The 19,666-nt window shown below is 43.8% G+C and overlaps 2 protein-coding genes across 7 annotated transcripts in view; both read left to right on the top strand.

Moving 5' to 3' along the window:
- The window catches only part of LOC113420285 (adhesion G protein-coupled receptor G1-like), a 79,804-nt gene extending 74,913 nt beyond the window's left edge, over positions 1-4,891 (top strand). For all 5 annotated transcript variants that reach the window (XM_026680129.2, XM_087971713.1, XM_087971715.1 and 2 more), the window contains exons 13-14: positions 666-934; positions 4,471-4,891. In XM_026680129.2, the coding sequence (XP_026535914.2) occupies positions 666-934; positions 4,471-4,586 (385 nt within the window). In that variant the 3' untranslated portion in view covers positions 4,587-4,891. The remainder of the gene's footprint in view (positions 1-665; positions 935-4,470) is intronic.
- A 5,508-nt stretch (positions 4,892-10,399) lies between these two features.
- LOC113429131 (adhesion G protein-coupled receptor G1-like) overlaps positions 10,400-19,666 on the top strand; it is a 37,950-nt gene continuing 28,683 nt past the window's right edge. Inside the window, exons 1-2 of one of the 2 annotated variants that reach the window (XM_087971719.1) lie at positions 10,440-10,611; positions 10,740-11,008. The gene's annotated coding sequence lies outside the window, so the exon portion shown is untranslated. Of the gene's footprint in view, positions 11,009-19,666 lie in introns of both variants that reach the window. The other variant, XM_087971717.1, reaches the window with a different exon arrangement.

The following is a 19,666-nucleotide window of genomic DNA, read 5'->3' as shown; positions in this document are numbered from 1 at the left end:
GGTCCTGAAAGATTTTTCAAAGATTATGCTTAGAGGTTCGGCTATGGCAGTGGATAGCTTTTTTAAGAAGTAGGCACATATTCCGTCCGGTCCAATAGATAGAGATGGTTTTAGATTGTGTAGTGCTTTTTCAACATTGTCTTCTGTAAAAAATTGTCTTCTGTAAAAGATTGTCTTCTTGTGTCTAGTTTTTCTGGTGTGCAGTGCTCTATAGCGTCGTTTTGAGGGGTTGAAACAGTTTATGTCCAGGATGTGAGCGATCTGTAAGTATTTTCACAGCCCCCTTTTTGACTCGTGCAGTCAAATGATGCAGTCAAAACATGTGTTGTGACCAGGGTCATTAAGCCCCCACTTAGCATGGGCCATCTTTTGGTCCCTTGGGGCTCATTATAAAAACACCTGTAGCCAGGTATTGCTATAACATCATTTCCATCAATCCAGTTTCTTGGAGAACAAGGGAATTGGAATGAGCAGAGGCTACAAAGCATCACATTTATGATTGGCCCTGGAGCGTCCTGGAAATTCCTGTTTTGGGGGAATGTGTTAGCTCAAAGAAAATTTCCCAGCCTATTTGAATGCTCATATTCCAGTTTTCATGCGCCTTCCAGCTAGTTAAATAATACACCGACTTACCTTTCTGTTTTTTTTCTCCTTTTTTACTCCAGCTGTTGGATCACCAAAAAGGAGATCAACAATTTCCTGAATTTGGGCTATTTAAGCCTGGTGCTTTTCTTCAACAGCATCATGCTGGCCACCATGGTGTATGAGATTCTCAGGCTGAGACATCGAGAGCATCACTGGGAATATGTGGTGATGCTCCTGGGCCTGAGCTGCGTCCTGGGCATTCCGTGGGGGCTGGTCTTCTTCGCATTCGCTTCTGGGACCTTCAAGCTGGTGGCCGTCTATCTGTTCACCATCATCAACTCTCTCCAAGGTCAGGGAGTATTCCTGCTCCTCTTAGTCTTGAGATCTGCCACTTTTATCAGTTTTTATCCTCTGGATTTTCACGCAACACAAGAGAGAGTTGCATTTTGCTTGGTGACCTCATCTTTTCACTTCAATCTGAGCTTATGAAGCAGATCCTAAGGGGATGGGATGAACCACAAGGAACTTATGGTTCTCCTTTGCGCCATCATCAAGGTCTTTTCAAGGTCACAGGGTAGGGACCGCTTCTCGTCTCCTACTTTTGGGCTTCATCTGAACTTGCATGTTATATAATATGAAGGTCTCTACAACCATAAGATGCAACTTTTCAGCCCAATCTAAATTCAGTGTTTCTACTTTGTCTGAGATGCAATAAGACCTCCTGCCTTGAGCAAGGGGGTTGGACTAGAAGACCTCCAAAATCCCTTTTGACCCTATGATTCAAATCTTGGCAACTTTGAGAGACGTGGACTTCAGTGCCCAGAATTCTCAACATGGTTGAAAAACACTGATCTAATTGCAGAGGGTGGATAGATTCACACATCTAAGATAGCACAACAAATCTCTGCCCTCATTTTTTTTTTTAGTTAGGCATTTTATACCCAAGCAAACAATACAGGTAGTCCTCAGCTTACGACCACAACTGGGCCCAAAATTTCTGTTTGTTAAGAGAAACATTTGTTAAGTGAATTTTTCCCCGTTTTATGATCTTTCTTGCCACAATTGTTAAGTGAACCACTGCAGTTGTTAAATTACTTCCCAGCAAAGGTGCAATTCTAGTGGTGTGAGACGATTGGCAATTAAAGGATGTCAAGCAATCAATCAGAATAGAGCTGGAAGGGACCTTGGAGGTCTTCTAGTCCAACCCCCTGCTCAAGCTGGAGACCCTCTACCATTTCAGACAAGTGCCTGTCCAGTCTCTTCTTAAAAACATCCAGGGATGAAGCGCCCATGATTTCTGAAGGCAAAGCTGTTCCACTGGTTAATTGTCCTCCCTGTTAGAAAGTTTCTCCTCAATTCCAGGTTGCTTCTCTCCTTGATTAATTTCCATCCATCCTTTCTTCTCTTGCCTTTTGGAAAATAAATTGACCCACTCTTCTTTGTGGCAGCCCCTCAAATACTGGAATGACTGCTATCATGCTCCCCCCCCCCCCAGTCCTTCTTTTCTCTAGACTAGCCAGACCCAAATCCTGCGACCGTTCTTCATATGTTTTAGTCTCCAGGCTTTTAATCGTCTAACCATGTCACTACCAGAGCCTTGGAAATGTGGTTTCCATGCTACGTAGCTCTGGTTTCTCTGAATGAAGAACTTCTCTTTCAAGGCCAGACTGTTGTGAATGAAAAGTGACCAGTGTCCCCACCATGCCTTGCTGGGTAGGGGAGTCAAAAGAGTTGCAAGAGAGCGAAGAGAAGGATCTGCAGAAGAAAATGGAGTAGAATTAAAAAGGGTCAACTGGAAGTGCCTGGTGGTTGACTAAAGCTTGAAGTTAGGCCGAGGTTTCCTTGTCAGTACCCCTGAACAGGACAGGAAGAACAGGAACTCTTGTCACTCAGTTCTAAGTAACTTCAGGACAAGCCAAACCTTATCTCAAAGTCTAGGGTTAAGGTTAGACACTAGGGTTAGGCAGAGGTCTTCAAACTTGGCCACTTGGAGACTTGCGGACTTGGCGTTGCTGGGAGTTGAAGTCCACAAGACTCAAAGTGGCCAAGTTTGGAGATCCCTGGGTTAGGTTGTCAGAAATAGGACAGGAGTCTCTGCTCACTTTTGGCTCAAGGTCCACCTGTTCATGCTTCAGTTCTGCCCACCCTAAAACCCTAAAAAGATTAGCCAGAGGGCATGTGATCCTTGGTAGGAAAGTTGACCCGGGATAAGCAATTTTTCAACTAGGTTTCAAACACAGATGCTTCATGGCTCTCTATTGACAGATTAACAGGGTTGGAAGTAACTTTGTAGGTCATCCAGTCCAACCCCCTGCCCAAGCAGGAGACCCTACACCATTTTTGACAGATGGCAGCCCAGTCTCTTCTTGAACGCCTCCAGTGATGAAGCTCCTACAACTTCTGAAGGCAACTTCTGTTCCATGGGTTGCTTGTTCTCCCTGTCAGAATTTTTTTCCTTATTTCCAGGTTGAATCTCTCCTTGATCGGTTTCCATCCATTGTTTTTTGTCTTTGGGTGCTTTGGAAAATAAGTCAACTCCTCTTTTTTGTCACAGCCCCTCAAATATTGGAAGACTGCTCTCCTGTCTCCCTTGGTCCTTCTCTTCCCTAGACCAGCCATGCCCAGTTCCTGCAACTGTTCTTCATATGTTTTAGGCTCCAGTCCCCTCATCATCCTGGTTGCTCTTCTCTGCACTCTTTCTAGAGTCTCAACGTCTTTTTTATACTGTGGTGGCCAATGCAAAGAATGTGTTTCACCTCTGAATTCCAGTCCTTCTACACCATTGACCATCTGCAACCGAGAGATCTGATGGTGAAAAGGCTTCAACACTGCTGCATGTCAACCTTTCAAGGGAAACCCAAATTAAGAAACCTATGCAAAAAAATTGCTGAGACCCTAAAAAGAATGCAGAGAAGACCAACTGTCACACTGGAGGTTAAAGTATAGGAAGGACAGTTGCAGGAACTGGGCATATCTAATCTAATGAAGAGAAGGGCTGAGGTGACTTGATTGTCTTCCAATATTCTTCCACAAAGAAGAGGGATCAACCTATTCTGCAAAGCACCTAAAGAAACAATGGATGGAAACTTATGAAGGAAAGAAGCAACCTAGAACTAAGAAGCAGTTTCCTGACAGTGAGAACAATTAACCAGTGGAACATCTTCCCTCCGGAGGTTGTGGAGAAAAGATTGTACGGCCATTTGTCAGGATGATGTACGGTCACCTGCTTGAGCAGAAGGTTGGATTAGACTATTTCTAAACTCCCTTCCAACTATTAGACTTAGTGTATTGTCTACTTTTATTATAAGGTTAGAGTAATAAAATCTTGTGAGTCCGATTACACTTCCACCTCCCTTCCTAGGGAAGTTCCTGTCTGAGATGCTTTCTCAGATTACATTGCTGCCCAGGACTCACATTTCTTTTACCTATCTGTTGCCTTAGCTGCAGCTCTTCCTCCTGTTCCTCAAGGTTATTCCTTCAGTACTACATTACACGGCAGTTCTATCCGTGTGTCCGGATTTCTTGCTCCCTTCCAGGAATTGCTTAACATCTGTGATCTTCTCCTGTTTCTCCAGCTCTATTATTCTATTTACTTTTATTATAAAGTTATAATAACAGAAACTTGCAAGTCTGATTACACTTCCGCCTCCCTCTTTTTTAATGTGAACTACGGAGGTTCCTGTCTAAGATGCTTTCACAGATTACATTTCTACTCAGTACTCAAATTTCTTTTATCTATCTGTTGCCTTGGCTGCAGCTCTTCCTCCTGTTCCTCAAAGTTATTCCTACAGTACTACATTACACTGTATTTCTATTTGTGTGTCCGAATTTCTCACTCCCTTCCAGGAACTACTTAACACTTGTGATCTCCTCCTGTTTCTGCAGGCTTCCTCATCTTCCTTTGGTACTTGGCCAAAGTGCTGCAGTCTCGCAGGTCGAATTCCATGCAGTGCACGACTTCCAACAGCCTGAAGTTCCAGTCCAGCAGCACCAGCATCTGACCTTGTCCTGGCCAGGGGGACTTTGGATGTGAAACGCTCACACAAGGATTTTCCTGGAAACTCAATCAAACACTTCTTTGGTGGACTTGGGTGACTTCGTACCTCTGAGTAGCTTCGAGACGACACTGATATGTTTTTCCTTCAATATTTGTATGGCTCTTTTTTCTACTGTAAATATTTTTTTTAAAAAAATTCCTCTGGTGTAAAAAGTTTGTGAGAGTACATTGAAATTTAAACAATGTATATTAAAGACAAATTTTATTAGTGTGGATGGGATTACATCTGGATAAATATAGCTCAAAGTACTAGTTGTTTGTGTTCTGTACTAGGCCGGTTGCTTGGGACTGTAAGAAGCCTGGGACTAAACCTGTCCCAGCAGTGGTGGGATTCAATTTTTTAAACTACCGGTTCTGTGGGCATGGCGTGATGGGTGTGGTGTGGCTTGGTGGGCGTGGCGGGGGAAAGTTACTTCAAAATCCCCCTTCCCTCCTCATCCCACTAACCTGCTTTCCAGCTCCGTTCTCCTGGGCAGGGCAACCAAAGAAGAGCCAGCCGATCAGCTGGGACTCGATGGGAGGCAGAGAAGAGATGGGGTTGGCGGGGCCAGTCAGAGGCGGGATTGTCCGGTTCTCTGAACTACTCAAAATTTCTACTACCGGTTCTCTAGAACCAGTCAGAACCAGCTGAATACCACTGCTGTGTCCCAGCCTGTTCTTGGAAGCCCCCATATTTCAGCGAAGCTCCCACTAACAAAATGCAGTTTGGTGGTCAGAAAAGTAAGCTTCATTTAGGCACGAAAAACCAATTTCCTGATTGTGAGAGCCATTAATCAATGGAATCGCTTGTCTCCCGGAGTTGTGGCTGCTCCATCATTGGAGGCTTTCACGAAAAGTTTGGACGGCCATTTTGGACAGGATAGTATAAGGATGCCTGCCTTGGGCAGGGGGTTAGACTACAAGACCTCCAGGGTCCCTTCTAGCACTTGGATTCTATGACCTGGCCCTCCGCCTTTCCTCTTTTCTTCTGGGGCCAGTCCCTAGAATAGAGCAATTTTCTTTTGAAAGTTTACCTAAGAAGTGTTGGTGTAAGAGAAGACCACAAATGACCTTCCTCCTTTGTCTCTTGAGTAAAATACAAAAAAAAACAAAACACCCACGAAATAAAGGCAGTGTCTGTCTGTGGGTCTCATACATGCTCCAAAAGGGCAACAGTCATCATTCATTTAGCTGTTTATGGCCAGGCCTGGGGAGCAGTGGTTAGAATGCAGCATGCAGTGTTAGGTGAATTTTGTTGTATATATACTGTGTATAGCAATAGCAATCGCACTTAGACTTATATAGCGCTTCACAGTGCTTTTACAGCCCTCTCTGAGTGGTACACAGAGTCAGCCTCTTGCCCCCAACAATCTGGGTCCTCATTTTACCCACCTCAAAAGGATGGAAGTCTCAGTCCACCTTGAGCCAGCCAGAATCAAACTCCTGGCTGTGGGCAGAATCAGACTGCAATATTGCATTCTAACAGGAAGGAAGGAAGGGAGGGAGGGAGGGAGGGAGGGAGGAAGAGCAATAGCCCTTAGACTTATATACCGCTTCACAGTGCTTCCAGCCCTCTCTAAGCAGTTTACAGAGTCAGCCTCTTGCCCCCAACAATCTGGGTCCTCATTTTACCTACTTCAGAAGGATGGAAGGCTGAGTCAAGGATTGAACTTCTGGCAGTGAGCAGAGTTAGCCTGCAATACTGCATTCTTAACCACTATGCCACCACGGCTCTTAGATAGATATAGAGTTGGATGGATGGATATAGAAAGATAGATAGATAGATAGATAGATAGATAGATAGATAGATAGATAGATAGATAGATAGATAGATAGATAGATAGATAGATGATAGATAGATAGATGGAAAAATAGATGGATAGATAGATAGATAGATAGATAGATAGATAGATAGCACTTAAACTTATATACCGCTTTATAGTGCTTTCCAGCCCTCTCTAAGTGGTTTACAGAGTCAGCCTCTAGAGGGAGCTAAAAGACCACCCAATGCAAACTGGCTACCTAAGATTGTCTTTAACTGGGTGCATTCAAAGAAAAAACCTATTTTAATTTAGACTACGGGTGTCACTGGATGGAATTCGAAGCAGGTTTGAGAGAATTAAGGTTCTAAATTGGAAAAAAAAACACCTTGCTCCAGAATTGAAAACAGTTTCCCCCAGTTGCTGACTCTATTTCCTAACTGAGAAAAAAAAGAGAAGAAATGTGGTATTTGGCAATAGGGAAACTGTCCTCTATTATGCAAAGGAACTGCTCCTGCAGTCTCTAGTACAGTTAATTTTCGATTTATGACCACAACAGAGCCCAACATGTCTAATGCTAAGTGAGGGAGTGGTTAAGAGACTTTGGCCACTGTTTTACGACCTTTCTTGCCCCAGTTGTTAAGTGAATCACTGCAGTTATTAAGCAAGTCACACAGTTGTTAAGTGAATCTGGCCTCCCTATGGATTTTGCTTCTCAGAAGGGCACAAAAGGGAATCACATGACCCCTGGACACTGCAATCGTCGTAAGTATGAGTCAGTGGCCAAGTGTCTGAATTTGGATCACAAGAACATGAGGATGATGCAAAGGTCATGTATGAAAAATGGTCATGTCACTTTTTTCAGTGCCGTTGTAGAATAGAATGGAATGGAATAGAATAGAATAGAATAGAATAGAATAGAATAGAATAGAATAGAATAGAATAGAATAGAATAGAATAGAATAGAATAGAATAGGATGGGATGAAGAATAGAATAGAATAGAATAGAATAGAATAGAATAGAATAGAATAGAATAGAATAGAATAGAATAGAATATAGAATAGAATAGAATAGAATAGAATAGAATAATGGAATGAAGAATAGAATAGAATAGAATAGAATAGAATAGAATAGAATAGAATAGAATAGAATATTGGGATGAAGAATAGAATAGAACAGAATAGGAAAGAATAGAATAGAATGCAGAATGGAATACAGAATAGAATGCAGAATAGAATAGAATAGAATAGAATAGAATAGAATAGAATAGAATAGAAAGCAGGAGGAAAAGGAGAAGGAAGAGGAAGAGGGAGGGAGGAAATTAGAACAGAATTAGACTAGACTAGACTAGAATGACCTTGAAGGGACCTTGGAGATCTTCTAGTCCAGCCCCCTGCTCAAGCAGGAGAACCTATACTATTTCAGATAAGGGACTGCCTCTCGTCTCTTCTTAAAAACCTCCAGTGATGGAGCATCCACCATTTCTGGAGGCAACTTGTAACTTCAAACAATCACTAAATGCACTGTTGTAAGTCGGGGACTACTGGTAATGTATTCAGGCAGGGCTGCTTATTTAAGTGGTGCTCACATTGGGCCACAATCAGTTTCCACCCCTGTGGCACCTACAGGGTGAATGTATCCATCCAACCCTCCTTTGGACAGACCACAATTCCCGGCCTGTCAAATTTTCCGTGCATTAATCATGCTGCCAACACCGCAGAAGGAGTTTGGCACCGCCACAGTTTTGCAACGTTTTCCTTGAGGTTCTGGACTTCTGCATTCGTTCCCATCCCAAACCTCAACAGGGCCGCCTCCGCTTAGCCTGGGAACTCAGCTGATACAAGCAGGGGAATCCCGCCATCGGTTTCACTTCGCTTTTGAAACTGACTAGCCGGGGCTGTCGTTACCAAAGTGCTCTTTCCCAGTTAAGGAACTCTGTTGGGGTTCAGTGCTCCCAGCGTTGCATAATTGTTTTCCCTTTAAAAAAAAAAAGTTTAGAGCCATGGGTGGCACAGTGGTTAGAATGCAGTTTTTCAGACTAATTCTGCCCACCGCCAGCTGCCAATAGTTTGGCAGTTCAATCCTGACTGGCTCAAAGTTGACTCAGCCTTCCATCCTTCTGAGGTGGGTATAATGGGGACCCAGATTGTTGGGGGCAAGAGGCTGACTCTGACTGAAGTGGTATATAAGTAAGTGCTATTGCTATTTTCCTTCCTTCCTTCCTTCCTTCCTTCCTTCCTTCCTTCCTTCCTTCCTTCCTTCCTTCCTTCCTTCCTTCCTTCCTTCCTTCCTTCCTTCCTTCCTTCCTTCCTTCCATTCATCCATCTGATGCACAGTGCTTAGAATGCCACTGCCAGCAGTTCAATCCTGAACTGCTCAAAGTTGACTCAGCCTTCCATTCTTCCAAGGTGGTAAAATGAGGACCCAGACTGTTTGGGGCAAAAGGCTAACTCTTTAAAGTGCTTAGAGAGGGCTAGAAAGCACTGCAAAGTGGTATATAAATCTAAGTGCTATTGCTATTGCCCTCCCTCCCTTCCTTCCATGATGCACAATGGTTAGAATGCAGTATTGCAGGCTAATTCTGCCCACTGCCAGCAGTTGGATTCTAATGAGCTCCAGGTTGACTCATCCTTCCATCCTTCTGAAGTCGGTAAAACGAGGACCCAAGCTGTTGGGGGCAAGAGGCCGACTCTGTAAACCGCTTAGAGAGGGCTGTAAAACACCGTGAAGAGGTATATAAGTCTAAGTACTATTGCTATTATAAAATAGAAAAAATACAGAAAAAAATAGGAGGGAGAAGTGGGGGGGAAAAGGGAAGGCAAAACTAGAGGAAAAAAGGAAAAAAAAGAAAGAAAAGGCATTGACTTCCAACTCCTTTTGGTGCAGTAAAATAAGATAATAGCACCAAACCTCAACTTTTTATTTTTTACAGAGTAAAAACAAGTAACAATTTCTACAACAACAAACCTATCTATTCAGTAAAACCCAAAATTAAAGTTTCATTTTTTTCCCCACCTCAAGCACAAAGTCCAATTCCCAAGTAGAAGCAAAAGTCATTTATGTTTTTTTTTCTTTAATTAAAACAGTTAATTTCACCACCTCAGCTGACGCCACCCATTTTTGCAGCTGTTCTTCCAAAAATGGAAATGCCCTTCTCATGTTTGTGCATAAAGTAATCTTGCTGCTGCCATCAACATACATATCACATCAAAAGGCAGCATAATTGAAACGAATGTCGGGTGAGTTGGATAATGTTTTGAGCTTTAAAATATATTTGGAGGAGAAAATCCATGGCAGGGCTGTAGTGCTCCCAGGGTGAGAGCGGGACACGCAGAGATCAGCCGGGTGTTTCTTCCCAGGGGAAAGAAAACGTTGAATGATTCTATGTACACCGAAAAACAGAATAACAAGAGTTGAAAGGGACCTTAGAGGTCTTCTAGTCCAGCCCCCTGCTCGGGCAGGAATCCCTACACAGTCCTCCACTTATATAACAGTTCATTTCAATGACCGTTCAATGTTACAACGGCACTGAAAACGTGAGATAGGACCACTTTTCACACTTACGACCATATCAGCAGAAACTTGGGGGCTCAATTGAGGCCATGAGTTGAGGACTCCCCGTACCATTTCAGCCCAATGGCTGTCCAATCTCTTCTTTAAAACTTCCATAACTTCTGGAAGGAAGTTGTTCCACCGAGGAATTGTTCTTTATTCTACCAGAGGTCTCCAAACTTGGCAACTTTAAGACTTAGTGGACCTCAACTCCCAGAATTCTCCAGCCAGCTCTGCTGGCTGGAGAATTCTGGGAGTTGAAGTCCACAAGTCTTAAAGTTGCCAAGTTTGGGGACCCTGTTCTACACGCCAAGAATAGCTTTGCTTACAACTGCATTTTATCATATATGGTCACCGAGTTCAGAAAAGATTCTTCTGTTCGTGGGCCAATTTTGATTCTTGCCCAAGCCAAAAACGGGAAGGAAGGGAAGAAGAAGAAGAAGAAGAAGAGGAAGGAGGGAAAGAGGTTGCAGAAGGAAAGATTAGCTTCAAACAACGAAGCCACGGCCGAGCGAGGCACGTTTAAGTATCTGCTGGTTGCAACGGCGGGGAGGGGGCGCCCACAAACTTTCGGCATCCTCCAGTTCCAAGACGCGCATCTTGGGTGCTCTTTTTTTCCGCCCGCCCCGATCTTCCTCTTCTGCTTGGGCAGCGGGTTGGACTAGATGACCTACAAGGTCCCTTCCAACTCTGTTAATCCTTGAGCGTCACTCACTAGAGTTGGACTAGATGACCTACAAGGTCCCTTCCAACTCTGTTAATCCTTGAGCGTCACTCACTAGAGTTGGACTAGATGACCTACAAGGTCCCTTCCAACTCTGTTAATCCTTGAGCCTCACTCACTCACTCTCCGCACGTCCCGCCAACAGGAGAACCGGATTCCACTCGCGGGAAGGGGATGCGAAGGGCCGCCTTTGCCACGCTTCCGAAAACACCCTCGGGGACCGTCCTCACGTGGGCTGCGAAAGAAAAGCCCAGCCTTGGATCCGCGCAGGCTTCAAACGTCGCTTGAGTTCTTAGCTTGCGCCGGAGAAGAGGAAAAGCGCCGCGGGCCGGCAGAGGAAAAGGCTGCAGGTAAGCGGCTGCGGGACTTCGCGAGAAGATTCCCTGCCTGTCTCACCTGGGCGACCCCAAGACACGGGTGCACTGGAGGAGGGGGCTTAGCTGAGCCAGAAGAGAGGAGGGGGGCGGCTTCTGCAAATCTCAAACAACCGGTTTGCAATAGGTTGCTTTGCCTCGGGGGATTCGGTGTGTGTGTGGGGGGGGGGGTCCCTCCAATTCGGGCCCCTCCCTTCGGACCCCACCCTCCCGGACTACAAAATAACACAGTTGACAGGGACCTCGGAGGTAGAGGGAGAATGCATGAGCTGGAAGGGACCTTAGAGGTCTTCTAGTCCAGCCTCCTGCTTCAAGCAGGAGAACCTATACCATTTCAGAGTAGTGACTGTCTAAACTCAGGGGTCTCTTCAAACTTGACAGCTTTAAGACTTGTGGGCTTCTCAAGAATAAATCCGAAAAATGTTGGAAATGTCATCAGACACACCTGGCTCATATTACCCTACGTGGTGGACTTGTGCGGATGCTAAGAAATACTGGACTAAAATCCACACGTGGTTGGAAAAAATGACAAAAAAGCATATAGATTGGAAGCCAGAGATATTTTTATTGGGAATTTTACCTGAAATATATAGTAAAGAACTGCAATGCCTGATTGTAAATGTATTATAACAGCGGCTAGGATTGTATTTGCTAAAAACTGGAAAAAATGAGAAAATACCATCACAGGAGGAAATTATTAAGAAAATATTGGAATGTGCTGAAATGAGCAGATTGACATTTGAAATTAGAGAACAGGATGATAAACAATTTTATAAAGTTTGGGATCTATTCTATCAATGGTTAGACAATAAAGTATAGTAACAAAATATGTAGACTTTTAGAAAATACTAAATATATAAAGATGTATTCTTATTATATCTACAAAATGATTTTAGGATAGATTTGGGATGATAATATGAATTGTCACAAAACAAATTAAGTAAAATATGATTATTTCCTAAAGCATGAATGAGTAAAAGTATAGTCAAATGATTGATTAACAATGATACCAATATATTTAATATTGGATTGAAAATACGAGACCATATACAATGTAATTGTAATTGAAGACTACAAAATGGAAGCACAAAACAATTTGTAAACCAACTGGCACACTGTATGTACACCTATGGAAGATAGCTTGATGTTTTTATCTTTTGTTTGTTTATGTTTGTTTTAAAAACCAATAAAATTTTATTTTTAAAAAAAAGGAAAAAAAAAGACTTGTGGACTTCAACTCCCAGAATTCCTCCTCCAGTCCTGTTAGCTCAGGGATTCTGGAAGTTGAAAGTCTTAAACTTGCCAAGTTTGGAGACCCCTAGTCTAGACTAGTCTTTAAAAATCTCCAGTGATGGAGCATCCACGATTTCTGGTGGCCAGCTTTCCACTGGTTAATTGTCCTCCCTGTTAGGAAGTTTCTCCCCAATTCCAGGTTGCTTCTCTCCTTGATTAATTTCCATCCATTGTTTCTTGTCCTACCTTCTGGTGCTTTGGAAAACAGTTTGACCCCTTCTTCTTTGTGGCAGCCCCTGAGATATTGGAACACTGCTATCATGTCACTCCTAGTCCTTATTTTCTCTAAACTGGCCATATCCAGTTCCTGCAACCATTCTTCATATGTTTTAGTCTCCAGGCCTTTGATTGTCTTAAGTTGCTCTTCTTTGAACTTTTCCCAAAGTCTCAACATCTTTTTTTATAGTATGGCGACTAAAATTGGTTGCTGTATTGCAGGTGTGGTCTTACTAAGGTTTTATTAAGCGGCAGCACTAAGAGTTCAGGTCTTTTAGTCCAACCCCTTGCACAAACAGGAGACCCTATACCATTCTGGACAAATGGCTGTCCAATGTCTTCTTAAAAACTTCCAGTGTTGGAGCATTCACAACTTCTGAAGATAAGCTGTTACATTGGTTAATTGTTCTCACTGTTAAGAAATTTCTCCTGAGTTCTAGGTTGGAGCTCATGTTATCAAGCTTCTATCCATTGTTTCTTAACCTGCCTTCTGGTGCTTTGGTAAATAGGCTGACCGTACACCATTTCTGACATATGGCATCCCAGTCTCTTCTTGAAAGCCTCCAGGGATGAAGCTCCCACAACTTCCGAAGGCAACTTCTGTTCCATGGGTTGATTCTTCTCACTGTCAGAAAATTCCTCCTTATTTCCACGTTGAATCTCTCCTTGTTCAGTTTCCATCCATGATTCCTTGTCTGGCCTTTAGGTGTCTTGGAAAACAGCTTGACCTCTTCCTCCTCTCTGTGGCAGCCCCTCAAATATTGGATCACTGCTCTCCTGTCTCCCCTGGTCCTTCTCTTCACTAGACTAGCCAGGCCCAGTTCCTGCAACTGTTCTTCGTGTGTTTTAGTCTCCAGTCCCCTAATAATCTTGGTTGCTCTTCTCTGCACTCTTTCTAGAGTTTCAACATCTTTTTTATACTGTGGCAACCAAAACTGGATGCAATATTCCATTATTTAAGGTACAGGCTTGAGCAGGGGGTTGGACTAGAAGACCTCCAAGGTCCCTTCCAACTCTGTTATTCTGTTCTTCTTGCTACACCACTTGGATGGCTGGTTCGCATCTGGTGTGTAACAGGGAACATATTTTGAGATTTTTTTTTTTAAAAAAAGAACCATTCAATTGCTTGTTATTTCTCACCCTGCCGTTTTGCGGAAGGGAGGGCTAATGTGGGAGCAAACAGATGTGCAGTGGAGTGTTAAATTTCGTTCTATTGTTGTTAACCGCTTGTACTAAGCCAGAGGTGTCTGCGGGGATGAAAATGATGGTAACCACAACTGTGAGACTGAAGCGCCATATAGCAATAGCAATAGCACTTAGACTTATATACCGCTTTATAGTGCTTTCCAGCCCTCTCTAAGGGGTTTACAGAGTCAGCCTGATGTCCCCAACAATCTGTGTCCTCATTTTACCCACCTCAGAAGTCTGAGTCAACCTGGAGCCAGTGAGAATCGAACTCCTGGCTGTGGGAAGAGTCAGATTGCAATATTGCATTCTAACAGGAAGGAAGGAAGGAAGGAAGGAAGGAAGGAAGGAAGGAAGGAAGGAAGGGAGGGAGGGAGGGAGGGAGGAGGGAGGGAGGAAGGAAGGAAGGAAGGAAGGAAGGAAGGAAGGAAGGAAGGAAGGAAGGAAGGAAAAAAGCAATAGACTTATATACCGCTTCACAGTGCTTTACAGTCCTCTCTAAGCAGTTTACAGAGTCAGCCTCTTGCCCCCAACAATCTGGCTCCTCATTTTACCCACCTCGGAAGGATGGAAGGCTGAGTCAACCTTCAGCTGGTCAGGATTGAATTCCTGGCAGTTGGCAGCCTGCAATACTGCATTCTAGCCACTATGCCACTATGACTCTTAGATAGATACAGACATAGATTGGCTGGCTGGCTGAAGAGAGAGAGAGAGAGGAGAGAGAGAGAGGGAGAGAGAGATGGATAATGTGTGTGAGAGAGAGGTGGGGGGGAGGGAGAGAGAGAGAGAGAGAGGAATAGAACAGAACAGAACAGAACAGAATTATTTATTGGCCAAGTGTGATTGGACCCACAAGGAATTTGGTGCAGAAGCTCTCAGATAGATAGATACTGTAGATAGATAGATAGATAGATAGATAGATAGATAGATAGATAGATAGATAGATGAGAGAGAGAGGGGGGGGAGAGAGAGAGAGAGAGAGAGACTCCTTAGACTTATATACTGCTTCACAGTCCTCTCTAAATGGTTTACAGAGTCAGCCTCTTGCCCCCAACAATCTGGGTCCTCGTTTTACCTACCTCGGAAGGATGGAGGGCTGAGTCAACCTTGAGCCTGGTGGGATTTGAACTGCCAAATTGTAGGCAGCAGGCTCCAGCAGAAGTAGCTTGCAATACTGCACTCTAATCCACTGCGCCACAGAATCTCCATTTGTTATGGGCGTCACGTTAAAAGGGGGTGAACTTCACTCAGGTGCTCGGGGCTGCCATTTTGACTTCCTGACACCCCTGCTCCAGGCTGGATACCTCAGCAGTAACTCATTCAGATGTTCCTGAGTGCCATTGCTGCCTTATTTAGCATTTTAGCTGCAGGTAGTCCTCAACTTATGACCACAGGATCAGAATTTCCATCGCTAAGCAAGGCAGTTGTTGAGGTACGCCTGATTTTATAACCTTTTTGCCATTGCTGTTAAGCAAATCACTGCAGTTGTTACGTGAGTGATGCAGTCGTTAAGTGAATCTAGCTTCCCCCCCTTGGATGGGAAGGTCGCAACTGGCGATCACGTGACCCCTGGGGATGCTGCAACCATCCTAAATACATGGTGGATGCCAAGTGCCTGGATTCTGATCATGTAACCATAGATATGCTGTGATGATCATAAGTGCGAGGACTGGTTGTAGATCACTTTTTTCCCCCCACCATAACTTTGAATGGTTGGTAAATGAATGGTTGTTAAGTTAGGGACTGCTTGTATTATCTCCCTCATTAAATATTTTGGGTCTATTGTGCCCTGTTGGTTGCTGGCCCCTCCAGCAGGCTGAATCAGAGGAGGAGGAAGAGGCAGCATGGGAGTCAGGGTCAGCATCAAGGCAACCTGAGAGCTCCGAGGGGGAAGAGGGAATGGAGCTGGCAGAGAGAGAGAGAGAGAGAGAGAGGCAGAGACAGAGGCAGAGCCTGGGCCGTCCATCAGCCCTCAGACGTAAAGTCAACAGCCCCCAGGTCTGGAGGTGGCTGATGAGGAAGAGGAGGAACAGCTGGGCCCAGTGCCTGACACATGGATGGTAGAGGAGAGGAGAGCAGTGGAAATCTATGGGCTGGTCCTTGGGACGAAAGAGCCACAGTTGCAAATGAAGCCCCACCCTAGCTCTGGGGATAAAAGGCAGGGGCCGGAGATGAATAAATGTGGCAGAAAACTATTCATCTTCTGACCGGATGGACTTGTTAGCCTGCGATGAGATATAAACTTTTTGCTGGGGCTGCAGGCCCTCCTAATAAAGGAATCTGTCAGGTTTCCGGCAGTTACCCCAATTAAATTATGAGTCTCGAGCCAAACTTCCAAAACTAAACAGAATTTATTTGGGAGTTAATATGTCAGCACTGTCTGGGTGTAGCCGACTCTGAGACACATCATTCTTTGTCACCCTTGACCCTGGTTTTCCCCCACCCCCTGGGTATATCGTAATTCATATTCTCCAATGGGACACATCCATAGCCAAGAGTCATCAATCATGCTCTCCAGTTATATTTTTTCGCAGCAGAAACTTCAGTCACCTAGTTGCAATATCTGAAAAACTATGTATGGAATGCAGTTTTGATTTCCAAGCTGCTGCACTGCCCTTTCAAACCCCTTTCCCCCCTCCCTTTCTGTTGGCAACTCTGAAAGGCCTTAGAAATGTTTTATGAGTTGACAGAACCATTGATTTAACTTCAGAATGGGTTGACGTGTTTGGAGAGCTGGGTCAAAACAGCATCACTTGGAACGTTTGATGAGTGTTCTTTCTATCACTTCACTCAAATCCTTAATAAAAGTATTGAACAAAAGAGGCACCAGGACTGTTCCTCGCAGCATCTCCACAAGATACGCCTCCATTTTGAGGAGCATGCACACCCCTTGTCTCTGATTTTGGGGACAACTGTGTATCCCCTTAATTGTCATTCTTGCACCCCACAATAGGTTGTTAAGCAACTTGTCACTGTGTTTGTCAAATGCTTTGCTTTGAAGCCAAGGTATATTATGTTGATAGCATTCCCTCTATCTACCCATTAAAGAAGCTGATGGTCGAACAAACTGAGACAGTAGGTTAGTTTGGCAAATTTGCTCTGGACAAATTCATGCTGATTTCTAGTAATCATATTTTCAAAATTCTTATACAGAATAACAGAAGGGACCTTGGAGGTCTTCTAGTCCAATCCCTTGCTCAAGCAGGAAACCCTATACACGTGATGATGAACCTATGGCACGCGTGCACACAGAGCCATTTGTGCCAGCACGCGAGTCGCAGGCAAACTTTCCCCCCCCCCCCCCCCCCCCCCCCCCCCCCCCCCCCCCCCCCCCCCCCCCCCCCCCCCCCCCCCCCCCCCCCCCCCCCCCCCCCCCCCCCCCCCCCCCCCCCCCCCCCCCCCCCCCCCCCCCCCCCCCCCCCCCCCCCCCCCCCCCCCCCCCCCCCCCCCCCCCCCCCCCCCCCCCCCCCCCCCCCCCTACTCTACTCCATTCCATATTCTATTCTATTCTATTCTATTCTATTCTATTCTATTCTATTCTATTCTATTCTATTCTATTCTATTCTATTCTATTCTATTCTATTCCATTCCATTCCATTCCATTCCATTCTATTCTAAAGCAGGGGTCTCCAACCTTGGCAACTTTAAGACTTATGGACTTCAACTCCCAGAATTCCTCAGCCAGCTTTGCTGAGGGGAGTTGAAGTCCACAAGTCTTAAAGTGTTTAAGGTTGGAGACCCCTGCTTTAAAGGATGTTCTTAACATACCTTATATGCCCTATTTGAACAATTGTGCTGTTAGCTGGAGGAGTGAAAATGTAATTCTGATAGAAGACTGCAAAGTTAAGTTTCTGTGGCTATTGATTAAAAAAAACCTGGTCCTTCTATCTCAACCCAACGCACCTCACAGGGTTGTTGTGGGGAAGATAGGAGAAGGAAGCACTATTGTCTGTGTTCGTTGCCTTGAGTTATTGTAAAAAGAAGAAAGAAAGAAAGAAAGAAAGAAAGAAAGAAAGAAAGAAAGAAAGAAAGAAAGAAAGAAAGAAAGAAAGAAAGAAAGAAAGAAAGAAAGAAAGAAAGAAAGAAAGAAAGTAGATTCTGGGTGCCCTGTGCAGAGAGTTGGATTTGATAGTCTCAAGGACCCTAGTCAATTTGTGAGACATTGAACTGCAGGCAACAAAGCAAAGACAGACAGAGAACATCAGAGAGGAACCAGCGGGTTGCAAAGAAACTGTGGGAGGAGAAGGAACAGGGAATGCAAGAGGAACTGAAAAAACTGAAGGAGTTCAGAGAGACTGAATATAGAAACTAGCAACTCCAGCAAAGTTCACAAAAAAAGGAGAGTGAAAGTTCAGGAATGAGAAACATAAAAGAGACCCCGGTGGGGGAAGGGAATAGAGAGAGAAAAAAGTAAAAAAAAAATTGAATCCCACCACTATTGTAGATGTTTCACTACCCACTAGGTAACATCATCAGTGTAGCAACCAATAGAAGAGAATCTCTATAGCTTAGGGTTGAACTGTGGGGTCTTTGATGCTCTTTGAGCCTAGGTGTTTTCTTGCAGACAATTCAGTACTGAACTAAGTCATGTCTTCAGAAGACATGACCTAATTGGGTCATGAAATGTCTGCAAGAAAACAGCCAAGCTCAGAAAGCACCAAAGACCTCACAGAAACAAGAAGAATGAACTTGCTGGACCAAGACTTAACTTTGTATAAATGTTTGCTATTTATTACTTCCTGGGTTTATATTTTGCTTCAGTCTCTGACAACTGAGTGACGTACATATCCTCAAATTAGGTCAAACCAAAATCAAAGTACATCTACTTATATATACTTCAAGAAAGTCGGTTACATTAGGCAAATGCTCCAAAGTAAACAAGATGAAAATGTGCCAGCTTGGTGGTTCTCTAAGACAATTTAAGATTTATGTTTTAAGGACACTGGCTCACTTTCCAATATTTGAGGGGCTGCCCCAGAGAGGAGGAAGGGGTCAACCTATTTTCCAAGGCACCTGAAGGCCAGACAAGGAATAATGGATGGAAACTGATCAAGGAGATATTCAGCCTGGAAATAAGGAGGAATTTTCTGACAGTGAGAGCAATCAACCGATAGGAACAGGAGTTGCCTTTGGAAGTTGTGGGAGTTTCATCACTGGAGGATTTCAATAAGAGACTGGATGGCTATCTTTCAGAAATGGTGTAGGGTGTCCTGCTTGGGTGGGGGGTTGGACTAGATGACCTACAAGGTCCCTTCCAACTCTGTTAACATTCTGTTAAGCTTTTCCTTCTGCTTTGCTTATATATTTATGAGTAATACAAATATCTCAGTTAACGTGCCTGCCATCTCTTTTCACGTGTTTACTTCTGAAATCCCATTGACTTCTGAATTTTCCACTGCTCTACTTTGCTGGCCCAATTTTGTTTTCAGTTTCCTTGAAAGCTTTAATAGAATAATCATTTTGTAGTAAAAGTGATGCAATTGTGGAATAACCCAAAGGCGAGTAAAAATGATTAGGTCAACTCTTTCCATTCTTTTAGCCACTGAGAGAGTTCAGCTCTTCATTTGGATCAGGGTTGTTAGAGAGAGAAAAGAGGAAATGACTTTTTCTCATCTGACTTTTTGAAAAGAAACACGAAGTTTGTGTCAGTTTTTTTTTTTTAAACCCACAGTCTGTTCCAATGTGGAGTCCTTCAATTTTGCTTGCTTAGAAAAAATGGGAGAATTTTGACCGCCTGTTTATTTTTTTAACAAGTGAATCAGGATAACATCAAGAAATATTTGACAAGTAGACCACATACCCTTTGCTTCTTGGAAGGTGATAAGTTACTAACATTATTTATACTTCTGATGAAGAGGGAAGTCATTGCTTCCTATATTTCTTTTCTTTTTCTTTAGTGTATGCATATTTTTCTGTTTTTCTTCTTACTCTGTTTTTCTT

Source organism: Notechis scutatus, chromosome 9, assembly GCF_049901735.1.
Source record: "Notechis scutatus isolate UNSWTSFEM ecotype Mainland chromosome 9, rNotScu1.2, whole genome shotgun sequence".
NCBI classification, from domain to species: Eukaryota; Metazoa; Chordata; class Lepidosauria; order Squamata; family Elapidae; genus Notechis; species Notechis scutatus.
The sequence above is the reverse complement of the archived record's forward strand: the minus strand, read 5'-3'. Positions and strand labels throughout refer to the sequence as shown.